Source organism: Macaca nemestrina, chromosome 5 (assembly GCF_043159975.1).
Source record: "Macaca nemestrina isolate mMacNem1 chromosome 5, mMacNem.hap1, whole genome shotgun sequence".
Taxonomy (NCBI): Eukaryota; Metazoa; Chordata; class Mammalia; order Primates; family Cercopithecidae; genus Macaca; species Macaca nemestrina.
Genome location: NC_092129.1, coordinates 130,222,101 through 130,234,885, shown reverse-complemented (window position 1 = coordinate 130,234,885; position 12,785 = coordinate 130,222,101). Strand labels below are relative to the sequence as shown.

Sequence of the window (12,785 nt, the reverse complement as noted above, 5' to 3'; positions counted from 1 at the left end):
CAACCAGTCTTCTTCACGTTATCACACGCACTTCAAAAAATTACTTACTGACACCTTCATCGGAACTTTCAGGTGCAAAATATAGGTAGACCCCAGTACATAGTGAGTGCTAAGTAACTTTTTTGAATAAACGTCACATACAGGCCATGCCTACTTCTTCTGTCCACCGAACATGCCATGGCCCTCCCAACCTCTACTATCTCTAGAAAAGCCTCCACAAAGGAAGTTCCCACTCCCTCTGCCTCCGCTGAACACCGGAACAAAACCAGTTTCCTTAAGTAAGGCCACGGTACTTGCATGCAAACTTCTTTATGGCTTATTTAGCTAATAAAACAAAAGGTAGAGGGAAAAGATGTTCTAACTCACTGGGTCCCTACCTTTTAAAAAATTAGAAGTTACATGAGATGCAAACAAATACCTTTTTTATTATAATAAGTCCATAGGACACTTCAGTGATAAACCATATGAAGGCAATGCAAGACAGTGAAACGGAATGATGTGCATGTTACAGGAGCACCACCAGCATCACGGCACACCTCAGCATTATAAGAAGGTCTAGGGAAAAGCCCTTTCTCTCTCCCAGCTTTCACTGTCCTTGCCCACTCCACCACTGCCCTGCTGCTTGCCTGTGTTACATGAAACATAAGAGAAAGAGAGCTGAGAACGGCCTTGCAGTTTCTGAAGTCTCTGAATCAACACCAGAGACAGTTCAGCTGCTTTGGGGGCTTGCTTCCTGGTTGGGGGTTGAGACTGGAATGTCCCCAGGTGGAATTTCTCACCTGGATCAGTGCCCCAGCATCCTAACCAGACTTCCTGTCTCTAATCTCTAGTCTCTAATCTCTAATCTCATCCCCTAAACCACTCTGGTAGTCTCCAGAGCAACCTCATCGCACCGCTGTCTTTCCTAACAGTCTTTAAAGGCTCCCATTACCTCCAGGACAGTCTCAACTCCACGGCAGGACCTAAGGGGCCCTCGGGTGATCTGGCCCCACCTCCACCCTTGTCCCTTGTCCCCGCTGCGTCCCACCTCCAGAGCATCCTATGACACCAGTGTGCTGAGTGTCCAATGCTCCACACCAGCTCATCTGTCTACAAAGGATGGACTGTTCTATCGCCCTCCCATATCTCCTTCTTTGGCCTTATCTAGCATCCATCTATTCCTATTCTGAGCTGGGAGACCACCCCCTCCGAAAGCATCCCCTCTAGCAGACTACACTTACTGAGCACCACCGTATGCTAGACCAGGAGACCCACATGGCAGCTCAAGTGGGGTAGTCATCATCAAGTGACTGTACTTGCCTCCTTTTATCTATCTCCCTTACGAGATGGTAAATTCCTTGTGATTAAGCAACGTGTCCTTTTTCTCTGTGTTCCCAGCATCTAGAACCATGGTTCACACAAAAGCACTGCTTAATCAACATTTGCAGAACTAGGGGCAAGAGGTCAAAACCAGCTCAGTTCAGACTCACGTCCCTTGGGCCATGTGAGCAGCAACCTAAATGGTAGGGCTGAGAAACCAACAACATTGGTCAAGTTACACTTAGCTATGCCACAGCTGCAGGCTAAAGGCGTGGTAAGTGGTCAGTGAAAATCTGGCGAGGCCATAGATGTCATGCCTGAAGTTATCTGGACCCAGGAAATGCAGGGAAGAGTAGCTGAGAAGCGTCACATTCTCTTCTTTCTGAAGCTCCAAATTGAGCACAGTAGAGAGAGTTGTATCAACAAATATGTTAGCTGGCTTGCATTTCATATTTCAGTGTTTTGTACAGAGTAAGTGTATTTGCTGAATGATTATAAATAAAATAAAACTCAATGGCCAAATGGTTGAATAGTGTTGAATGTGGATATTTCCCAGGCTGGGCGAAGAATGACAGAAATGTTTCTTTTACATTTCTTGGGTAATAAAATGTACTATGCAGCAGACCAACTTTGCTTTTTACTTCAGGGCTATAAAATGGTAGCTTTCCAGAAATTTCTGCAGATGAATCAGTCTGGATAGCCAAATTCTCCATATTGCCACAGATTTAGTTTTGAAACTTCAACATTGTTCATTATGGATGGTGATTTTAAGGTCACAAAGCCAAGCCCAGATTCCTTTCCAATATACGGATTTTCTCCTTCTCCACCATGGGTTCTGCCTTTAAGCTGTATTTCACGCCAACCCCGAATTTGTGCTAGAATCTGCTTTCAACTCAAGTAATAAATGAAACCAAGATTAGCAGTGAGCCCACTAACCTAATGGAGGCACAATGTTTCCCTAGTTACTACTCCTAAAGCTACAGGATTGGGGGAAGGTGCCTCTCTCCTTCTCCTCCCAATTTCTGACTGGCAATTTAGTTTTATACACATTTTCCAGTCCTGTTCTACAGGCCCTTTTTAAGAAGACACAACCAGGCTACCAGACATTCGACACATCCATGAAGCAGGTGAGGCCTAGAGAGGTGAAGGGCCTTGCATGGGCCACAAGGCTATGTAATGGAAGAAGCCAGGCCCCTGTCCTCGCCCCTTTCACTGCACGCCTCCATGCTGCAGGCCTTCCACTGGCACCAGCCATAACTCATCCCTTAAGAGCCCTGAAAGAAGGGCACATGTTCCAGCCATCATACCTAAACCAGAGCCCAAACTGCTATTTTTTTTTTTTTTTAAATCAACTACCACCCGTTCCTTTCTACTTCAACATTCCTCCTCCAAACAGTCACAAAATCCACATAAACAAGTTATTCCTTGCCCGTTGAGGTCACAAGTTGATCCAGTACAAAGCTGGACTACAAACTAAAAACACAGTCTCTACTACTCCAAAAGCGTGGGTCTGAAAAGTTCCAATTCTGCTCTGAGTTCTGAGGAATTCTTCTCAGCCGGAAACCAGGCATTGTGAAGCAGGCCCTGTGATTTCCTGCAGGACTCCAGGAATTGCTGGAGGGAAGGCCTGTTTATCCTGGGATTGCTCCTCCAGGTCAGGAGCTCCCAGACTGTTCTTAACCTTCAGGAAAGGAGCTGATAAATGATTGCATAAGTTCTGTCTCTACCCTTTGTCCTGAGGTAGGTATGTCCTTCTCCCTCTCCAATAGCCACAGAAGTCTTCATAACAGTGGTGGGCCCCTCAACAGTCTCTTTTTAAAATTCTCTATAAAAAGAAAAATTAAACACACTCTAAGAGAGAATATCTACACTTTAATAATAAAGATGAAGGAACAAACTGATTAAACTAACAATACTCTGTCCCTGCAAAATTCAGGGGCTTTATTAAGAAGTCCTCTTTCCATTTCAAAGGCAGGGCAATTGAGGCTCAGAGAGCTATGTCCTTCTCATCAGAGGTACAATCATCAGCTCCACCAACCCAAAAAAGACATTATAGATCATGTTTGGGTTTGATGTTTAAAGTCTTAAGAAACCATATGGAAGAGTTCTCCTAACTCCAGCCAGGGTTTCAATCAATACAGGCCAGCAACTTGGTCTTGGACTTTCCCAGCCTTCTGAACTATGAGAAATAAAGGCAGGGCCAGGCGCGGTGGCTCATGCCTGTAATCCCAACACTTTGGGAGGCCAAGGCGGCTGGATCACCTGAGGTCAGGAGTTCGAGACCAGCTTGGCCAAAATAGCAAAACTCCATCTCCACAAAAACACAAAAATTAGCCAGGCATAGTGGCAGGTGCCTGTAGTCCCAGCCACTTGGGAGGCTGAAGTGGGAGAATCGCTTGAACTCAGGAGGTAGAGGTTGCAGCGGGCCAAGAATGCACCACTGCACTTGAGCCTAGGCGACAGAGCGAGACTTCATCTTAAAAAAAAAAAAAAAAAAGAAATGTAGGTTGTTTAAACCACCAAATCTATGGCATTTTTGTCACAGCAGCCCAAACAGACTGCCTTTATGCAATAACATATGTATAAGGGTACCAACTGTGCCTCACAAGGTATCTAAAAGTGACCGCCACTCTTCTCCTTGAATACTGACTACACTACACCTAGGGCATTATTACTTAATTTAATAAACCACCCCTTCCATCAACAGCGATGGCTAGAGGTTGAGGTTCAATAGTCTGAGTACGCACCTGTCACTCACATCAAGTTGAAGACACACAAGTTGTTTCCTATCCACAAACAATCTATCAGCTTTAAGCTACCACACTAAGACCTCTTTGAGGAGAGGGACCCCACCTATTCATCTCTGCATTCCCAGAGCTCAGCACAGGCCCAGAACAGGCACTCAAGCACTCAATAAAAAGCTGCCAAATAAATGAGCACAGCACTCAATTTCAAGACTTCTACATAAATATTGGCATTCAAAGGTAGAGTCTGGAATTCCAGTGGGCAGAGCTGTAGAAGACCACCAGAGATGAGTCAGAAGACTTGGAATCTAGCCCCCGTTTTGCCAAAAATTCACTCTACTATCCTGGGCAAATCTCCCAGTCAATAAGGGTCTTATTTTGTTTTTCTATAAACACAGTAGAAGACTTCTTAGGTTTCCCTCTAAGATTTTAAACTTATAAAATACACAGCAAAGATGTGCCCTTGAGCTACAGCTACAATGTTAACTTGATGATAAGGGCAGTAAAAATATAACAGCCAGAGTCATCTTCTCTTACACAGATGCTGGGTAGTAGCAGGCAGTAACTTTACTAGTAGGTAAAGCTCCTGTGTGTTTGCTTATGTTCACACATTATATACACACACATTTGGGTCACTCCCTGTAGTCTCTTTCAGGGAGATGCAAATTTCAATAATTGTTCCAGGCAGAAAAGCCTCCAAGTGGAACAAAGAGCCACAGACATTACTTCCAGGTAATAAACAGATTCCACTCAGACAAAGAAAAATAAAGCAGCCTGTGGCTACATTCCATAGACGCCCCATTTGTGGAAGCATTAGGGCTGAGCTCTACATGTGAGCCAGACGTTGCTGAGTTCTTATTTTGGCTCCGACTCTAACTTGGAGTGGATGGTCCTTGGCCAAGTCTCTGCTCTAGAAGCCAGGCTCTGGATGAGTATGGCAACCCCCATAAACCATCCCGATTACAGGGTGAGGCGAGTGAAGCATTTCACAGATGTAAAGTGCTGCCAGCCCCCTCCAGACAAATGAGGAAAGCCATCACAAGGCAACGTGGCTTAGTGGAGAGTCACAGGGCAGCCCCTCTCCTAATCCTGGGCTCCTATAAACTCACCAGAGGCCTCAGAGATCTGCCTCAATCCCCCCTGCCCCCCCCCCCCCACACACACCCTGCCTCCATTTCCCCTGCTGAAAAGCAAGGACTTTTTCCAAGAGTCACTTGCAAAGCTCTTTAAACCACACAGTTAACTCGCAATGTTAACCAGCTGCGACCAAGTTAGGTGTGGTTCTCCTCTACTGTGGGACATCTGAGACAGTAGAGGTATACCAAGGCAAAGTAATAGAATGTATAAAAGATAAAGGTCTGTTTGTGAAATAAGAAGGGCTGTTCAGGAACCATGTTAGTACTTTTACTGTTCCCCCCCGCCCCCACCCCCGCTCTTTTCTTTAACCATTAGGTACCAATGGATACCAGATACACAGAGCTGAATAAAAAGGTTAAGAGATACTATCAGTAAAGTTTCCCACCAAAGCCTGCTAATAGCGCTCTTGCTGATTAGAAAGCACTTCTGTCATTTGGGAACTCTAATCCGCTCTTATCAACCCTCTGGCTTCGTCATTTATCAGGGTGGGAACGAGAGGTACATCAACTATGCCACAGAGTGATTTCTGGGGCCCCTGCCCATGAAGAAGCAGATCAAAAAGGAGCTCATGCCTGCCAGAGTGAAGCTTTCACCATAGCAACACATGTTATTCTACAAACAGTCGGGACTAAGGCGCTCTGTTGTGACTGGTCCGGACGGTGCCCCCGAGAAACGAGTGACTGAGGGTTCAGACAACAGAGCAGGCAAGAAAAGTGGTACCTATTTAACTTGCAGGGCAGTCTCCCTGTGGTTTTTGCTTCTCCACAAAGTTAATAGTGGCAGCCCTAAGACCCTCCAGTACCCACAGCCTGAGTTCTAATAAGATGGATGTCAAAGAGAAAACAGGTGTTCTCCGTGGAGCAGCTGCACCACCAGGCTCCGTGGGGAAAAGAAGTTCTGGGGTAGAGAGATTGGTCTGTTTGGAGATTAGATGGCTAGCAGTGGAGAACTTTGGGGAAAGGTCTCCATCTCAAAACATATCATCTCTAAAACAAAATACAGCCAGGAAGCTCAGTGAGCCACCTGAGGATGAAACATAAGACTCCCAGACCCACCAATGAAGTCAATAACAATAGTCATCCGTGTACTTGTTGAGACCATTAAGTGTCCACGTGCCAGATACAGTGCTGGGTATTTTTACACATATTAGCCTTCACTGGGTAGTTAGGGTTAAAAAGTCATTAGCCGATCAATGTCACTTTCCTGGATATCACATTTGTGCCAAGGAAAGAAACAGGAAAAATCAGTGTGCCCTTACATCCCATAGGATAGGATTACACTTGAGGCTTGACCAGTAGAAAATCTAGCTCCAAATGTCTGCTCTGTTGCTCATATCATGGAGGCATCCGTATAGAAATCCAACCACAGAACAAGAGCGCCCAAGAGAATAAGTAACCCTCCTTGGTTTCCTGTCTAACTTCTCTAGAACACCATGGATAAAGTAAAAGGCTAAAAGGGAGATGCATAAAGTTAGGAACTAGAAAAGCTGGCAAAGGCACTTCTTCAAAAGTGCATTAGAAGTTAGTCAAAAAGGCCAGGTGCGGTGGCTCAGGCCTATAATCCTAGCACTTTGGGAGGCCAAGGCAGGCGGATCACCTGCAGTCAGGAGTTCGAGACCAGCCTGGCCAACACGGTGAAACCCCGTCTCTACTAAAAATACAAAAATTAGCCGGGTGTGTGGCACGTGCCTATAATTTCAGCTACCTGGGAGGCTGAGGCAAAAGAATCACTGGAACCTGGGAGGCAGAGGCTGCAGTGAGCCAAGATCGCACCACAGAGCACAGAGCGAGACTCCTTCTCAAGTTGGCCCATGTCCACAGATGTATATGTGTGCCATTTGCATATGTCTTTCTATGAACACAATAGGAACAGGATTGTTTTATGATGCTGCTAACATTCACAGACAGGACCCGCAGCCACATTTCAGGTTATGATGCCTACAGGTATGTCTGGGAGGATGTGAACCAGTGCCATGGAAGCCATGTACTAGCAGGTGGTGACATAAAGGGCTCCATCGTATATGCTACAAACATTTCACCCTGACAAGTCAATCAGTGTCAGGAGCAGGGAAGAAGGTGGTTCCTGAAGAAAAGGTAAATCTGCCAAATCTGCCTCCAAAACAATTAAAAAGCAAAAACCAGCCACCACCAAGAACTCCTCTGGGTCCCTAAACCTTGAAGTCACCACAGACCAGAAAGAAACCAAACTTATAAATGATAGGCTCAGAATTGTGGAAACATTCCTTTGCAGCTGCAGAGCCTGTAAATGAGCTTTAAAAAAAAAAAAGTTTCAGTCTTGAAATGACATTTGAAAGGTAGTATATAAATTGCTTCCTCTCTTCAGTGCACCCCCTTTTTCCTCATTCTCCATTCACTAATGAAAGACTTTTCCTCTTCTCCTGCCTGTTTCAATTTGAAACGTGGCACAGAACGGGACACTGGAAGGAGAAGGGAAGGTGGGGGGAGGTGGCTACTTTCAAATCTGACACACATACCCTCCAACCGGCTGTCCATACCCTGGTTGACGGTCAGGCCAGACTCCACCTAAGACAGGACTGAAGGACCAAAGAGTAGAGTAGAAACTCCCCCTCGTGCCACCTCTCCCAAAAGCAGACTTAACGGTGGAAAGGAAGGAGGGGGAAAATAAAGTTCCACATTCCTGACATTTTTTAGCCAAGTGCTGTGGCCGCACAGAGCAGCTTCTCTATTCCAAGCAGCCTCTAGGACTGGGAGAAAACCTGGGTTCAGGGAGGGAAAGCTGCCCCCTGCCTTTGAAACAGGATGGCTCAAAACTAAACCAAAATTGGGGTAGTGATAGGGGTGGGCGGTGAGAGCAGAGACAGCCTTTCATGTGTGTTCCCAAAAGGAAATTATCCCAAGGGAAAGAATTTAGAGTCATCATCTCCCTGGGGACAGAGAACTAGTAAGCCCTGGGGTCCCTAACAGGGAAACAGAAGCCCCCTGAATGCAGAAGAGGTGACCAGTGAGTTGGGGAAAGAGCAAGGCAGGGATGCAATGCAGACACAAGCGCTGTGGCCGCCTGGGGTGTGGGCTGACAGCGGGAGAGGGACCCAGCCCATTAGCAGACGCAGGTCAGAGGACCCCAGAGGGAGGAATGGCCAAGAAAGTCGCTCTTTGTGGGAAGAATTATAATTGAGTTTTCCTGGCTCAGCTTCTGAATGAAGGCATCCTAGCTGGGGCCAAGTCAGAACCCCAAGAGCCTATGTCCTCTCACCCATTTCTCCCATTCCCCTTGTACCTCTTCCTGTCGTCACTTCTAGGAAAAGGGTGATGAGTCCCCAGTTGCACCTACCATCCCACCATATGCATCCCTACATACCCACACATGCACACCACACACTTCCAGAGGGAAACCCAGAAGATTCTAAGTGATATCCAGCCAGTCTTGTGCTGGGTTATGAGGCGTCTCCCCCTGCTTTACTCTGAGTATGACGATGCCCATATTTGTTTCTCTGTGGTACCTACAGTATCCAGGACGCTTCTGATCTCATGTGATAGAGGCCGCAGTTCCAAACTCCCTCTCCCCACCAAAAGGAACACTTATCTCTGTGGAGAGTTAGTCAGTAGGTAAAGACAGTGAGGCCGCCCGCCATGTGCCCGGCACAAAAGAACACAAGACCTTCTTACTGGAGGCTTAGGGCAAAGCCCTCTTTCTCCCAGAGAAGCACAGACTGATGATCTCACAAAGTACCTCCAAAAGAAGGAGACAGCTGCCCTGCAGGTCCTGTAGGTTCAAGGTGCTATGGGCACAAGCGATGGGGTTGGCAGGAAAAGGGGGCCTGTAGGCATTTCAACCAGGGGCCTAGGTACATTCCCTAATCCAAGCCTAAGGGGGAGAAAGAGTAGTTTTGTTTGTTTGTTGTTTTTCTCGTCTTGGGCCTTTCTCTTTCACCAGGTACTGGAAGTAAGAGTTCTTAGCACCTTTCAACTTCTAGAGTGGCAGGTTTAATGCACAGGACTTTCCATAAGACTAGAGACGGGGGAACGAGGTAGGTACCAAACTCAAAGCGCTGGCAGCTCTTTCTGAGCAAAGATAAAGCAGGTAGGGCCACAAACCCTAACAAATGCTAGAAATACGAAAGAGCCACAGGCTATGCGAGAAACTTGGCCGCTGCAGAGCCTGTGGCTTTGAGGTTTACAGCTGTCACGTGTATCTTTCCAGCCACACCCTCCAAGGCTGGGGACACGCACTTGGAGTCCTCTTAGAATGGAGGACAGCAAACAGACAGGAGAGAACGCACTGGGCAAAGGAAATTCTGTTATTTCGTTAAGCTGTTATTATAATAAATAATCACAGGGCTCCGGGCACAAGAGACTTTTTCATGTTGGTAGATGTTATGGCTTTTGTTGCTGATATGATCTCAGTTAAACCTTACAATCACCCTGTGCGGAAGACCAGTTCTATGAACGTCTTTAATGATGGAGAAACTGAGGCTGCAGTCAGCTTTCAGTCAGACTAGTCACAGAACAGGGACTGAGACACAGGGATATGACTCTGTGCGACACCACACACTTCCAGGGGAGAACCCAGAACAAGGTGGAGCAAGCCTGATCCAATATACCACTAGAGAGAGCTATGAGAGGGAGAGGAAGGACAGAGGGACTGAATTAAAGGAGCACTACCAAAAACTGGAGTGGAGACCCCAGTCCTAGTACCACCGTTTATTTCCTACAGACCCTAAAGCCCAGCCACGGACACATTCATTCATCCAACCCTGACTTGGCCACCACAAGAATGTTCCCAGCTTGAGAGCAGCTTCGCCAGCCAATTAGGGCCCTTGTCATTCATAGAGATACAGGGAACCCGGAGACAGAGGGACAGGGAAGGAAATTTAGCCAGGCAAGCCATCCTCCATCTCCGAGGAAGTTTGTAAATGATCACAGCTTCCTAACCCAACCATGAGAATGCAAGAAGCAACCTGGCCCAGAAGGGAGGACAAGGAGTCTCAGGAACCAGAGAAGACCGCGGTGAGAGTGAGGGGAATGTCGCTCATATATCTCACTTCTGAGACAAGATATACCGCAACAAACCCATTCCAACCTTCCTCCAGTTCTTCCCACTTTTGACTATCACATTTTTCTTGCTCTGCAAGAGTAGGGAATCCTTCCCATCAGTCTTGTGAATTCTGACCCCCTGCTGGCTTTCTACAACTCCCTGCCTGGGAGGCCAACACCAGGACATTGCTGTCGGGGTGGGATCCCCATCCTCTGCCCACCACTCCTACACTATAAGAGAATCAACTTCCCCAAAAAGTGGAGGGTATCCCTGTCTCTCTTCTTGTCTCTGTAAAGGGGGTGAAGCTCTGGGTCGCCGCAGATGTATCTAAAGGGACAGTCCACGGAGTGGTCAAGGATATCCAAAAACTGGCCTTCTATAGCACAGCAAAAAAGTGGGAGCGAGAGGAGCGCAGAAGGCCACTGCTGGGATGGGGCCAGGGCCACACGTGAACATCCCAGCACGTTCCAGAGCTGAGATGCAAAACACCCAGAAAATCAGATAGGAAGTGGAAAAGGGTCAGGGTCTCTCCTACTGGAAAAGCCCAGAAGAGCTAGTGGCCACCCCTCGGGGGAAGAGGGGATTGTGCAATGACTGCCGGTCTGGGAGTCTCTGGGCTTGGCTCCCGGACTTCAGAAAGGAAACCCCACGCGTCAAGCCAGGGTGGCAGCGCGGCGGTTGGTTCGAGGCCAGGCTGAGGTTTCAGGGCTGCAGACAGAGCTGCAGGATACGGTGAGTCCCCAAGGGAGCGGCAGAGCATGGCATGGCTGGCACGGCGCGGAGCTGAGGGTGCTGTCTGGGCTGTCCGGGGTACAGGCCGGAGGGATACAGTGCACAAAGCTGGGGTGCAGATAACGTACACGGCAGCCAGGAGCCCCAGATCAGAGGAGGGCCCGCTGACCCGCAGGGGTGTGCCGGGTGGCGCACGACAGGGGGCACTGTCCCTCCAGCTCCCTCCTCCCCAGGCTCTCACCTCGAACATAAGCCCGATGAGGACGCAGAGCACCAGGCAGAAGCCGATGTCCGCATGGTTGTGGATGACGAACTCCTGGCTGAAGAGCGGGTAACTTTTCGTCCTCCTGCGGAAAGCCATGGCAGCGGGCGCGCAGCGGCCGGCGGGGCCCGCACCCTGCGCTCACGAACCGCAGCGCAAACTTCTCCAGCCCCGGCCCGGTCCGCCCGCCGGCCCGCCGCCCGCTCTCCCACAGCCGCCCGCCCGCCCAGCGCGGAACAACTTCGGGGCCCGCCCCCTTCCTCCGCCCGCCCCCGCCCCCGCCGCCCGTAACCGCCCCCGGCCGCAGCCCCCGCCCAGCCCGCTGCCCGCACTCGGCGCGCCCGGCCCCGCCCTCCGCGCGCTTAACCCTCTAGCCGCTGGGCACGCGCTGGCGGCCGGGGCGGAGGCGTCCGGGGGCGGCGAGCGGGACCCGGCTCCTCCTCGTCCCGCGCCAGCGCCGCGCCCGGCAGCATTCTCGGGGCCGGGGGCTCAGCCGCTCACGGCGGAGAAAGCAGGCCGCGGAGGAGGCGGGCGCCCGGGCCTGCCCGGACAGGAAGTGGGCCCAGGTTTCCCATTCCTCGCTCTGCTCCTTCCTCCGCGGCAAGGGCAGGCCCGGGAGGCAGCGAGCGCCCCGGGGGTGGCCGGGCAGCCGGATGCTCTCGGGGTTGCGGGCTGTGGCCCTGGGGGTTGAGGGCAGCGCGGGTGCGGCGGAAGCAGGGACGCTGCGAACCGGCCTTTTCGCTGGCCACAGCGCCCTGCACGGACGATCAGTGAATGGAGATTACTCAAGTATTTATCGAGAACTTGCAGTGGGCTAGGCACGGTTCAGGTTGTGTGAATGCGCAGATCAACACACCGAAAAACCCTGCCTTAGGGGAGCTTTCCCTCCAATGCGGGGAGAGGGTGGATGATTGCAGTTTTGCCCAGTAACTTTTGGGAACCTCACGCCACCATTAATTAGCTACACACATCTCGCCGAAAGTCTACCTTACATATTAATCAGAAGAAGCAAAAAAGGAAGGCATTTTCTCATTGAAAGTTTCTATTTAATATTGTCTTAAAAGTACTCCTGGAAGGACAAAAGGTGTTTTTAATAAATTAATTTATATTCTCAAATATTGGATTTAATCCTACCAGTAATGAAGGAGTCAGTTACTTTCTAGATGTGCAGAAATTACGTAATGAACAAAAAACTAATTCCTATTCCATTTTTTATTAGGTCCACAGTTGTTTCACTTCTAAGTAAATATGATTTTTTAAAAGTGGCACGGGGTGGAATGTAATTGAGAAAGGATGGAGTTCCTAGAGAAATTTTACTTCCTCAATTTACACTCCACCTTACTTAGCATACAGTCTTGGGTCTGTAATTCCCTTATCTGACTCTCAAGGAAATGAAAAAGTAGTGCCTAGATTGGACTAAACCTCATTTAACTTCAAGACTGACCTTTCTCAAAGTTGAACCTTCGTCTTGTGAGGAACAGAAAAGATCAAGAATTGTGAAGCACCTCGATTTTCCAGCTGTGAAGATGTGTTCAAATTTTCAACATGCGGCCACATCTGTGAGGTTGAACTTTATACAATTGGTTTATTTATAG

General features: G+C 48.8%; 1 protein-coding gene across 1 annotated transcript in view; it reads right to left on the bottom strand.

Annotated features, from left to right (window-relative positions):
- Positions 1–11,434, bottom strand: part of LOC105490861 (translocation associated membrane protein 2) — an 80,538-nt gene extending 69,104 nt beyond the window's left edge. Inside the window, exon 1 of the mRNA XM_011756831.2 lies at positions 11,170–11,434. Coding sequence (XP_011755133.1) covers positions 11,170–11,289 — 120 coding nt within the window. The 5' untranslated portion in view covers positions 11,290–11,434. The remainder of the gene's footprint in view (positions 1–11,169) is intronic.
- Between the last annotated feature and the right edge of the window lie 1,351 nt (positions 11,435–12,785).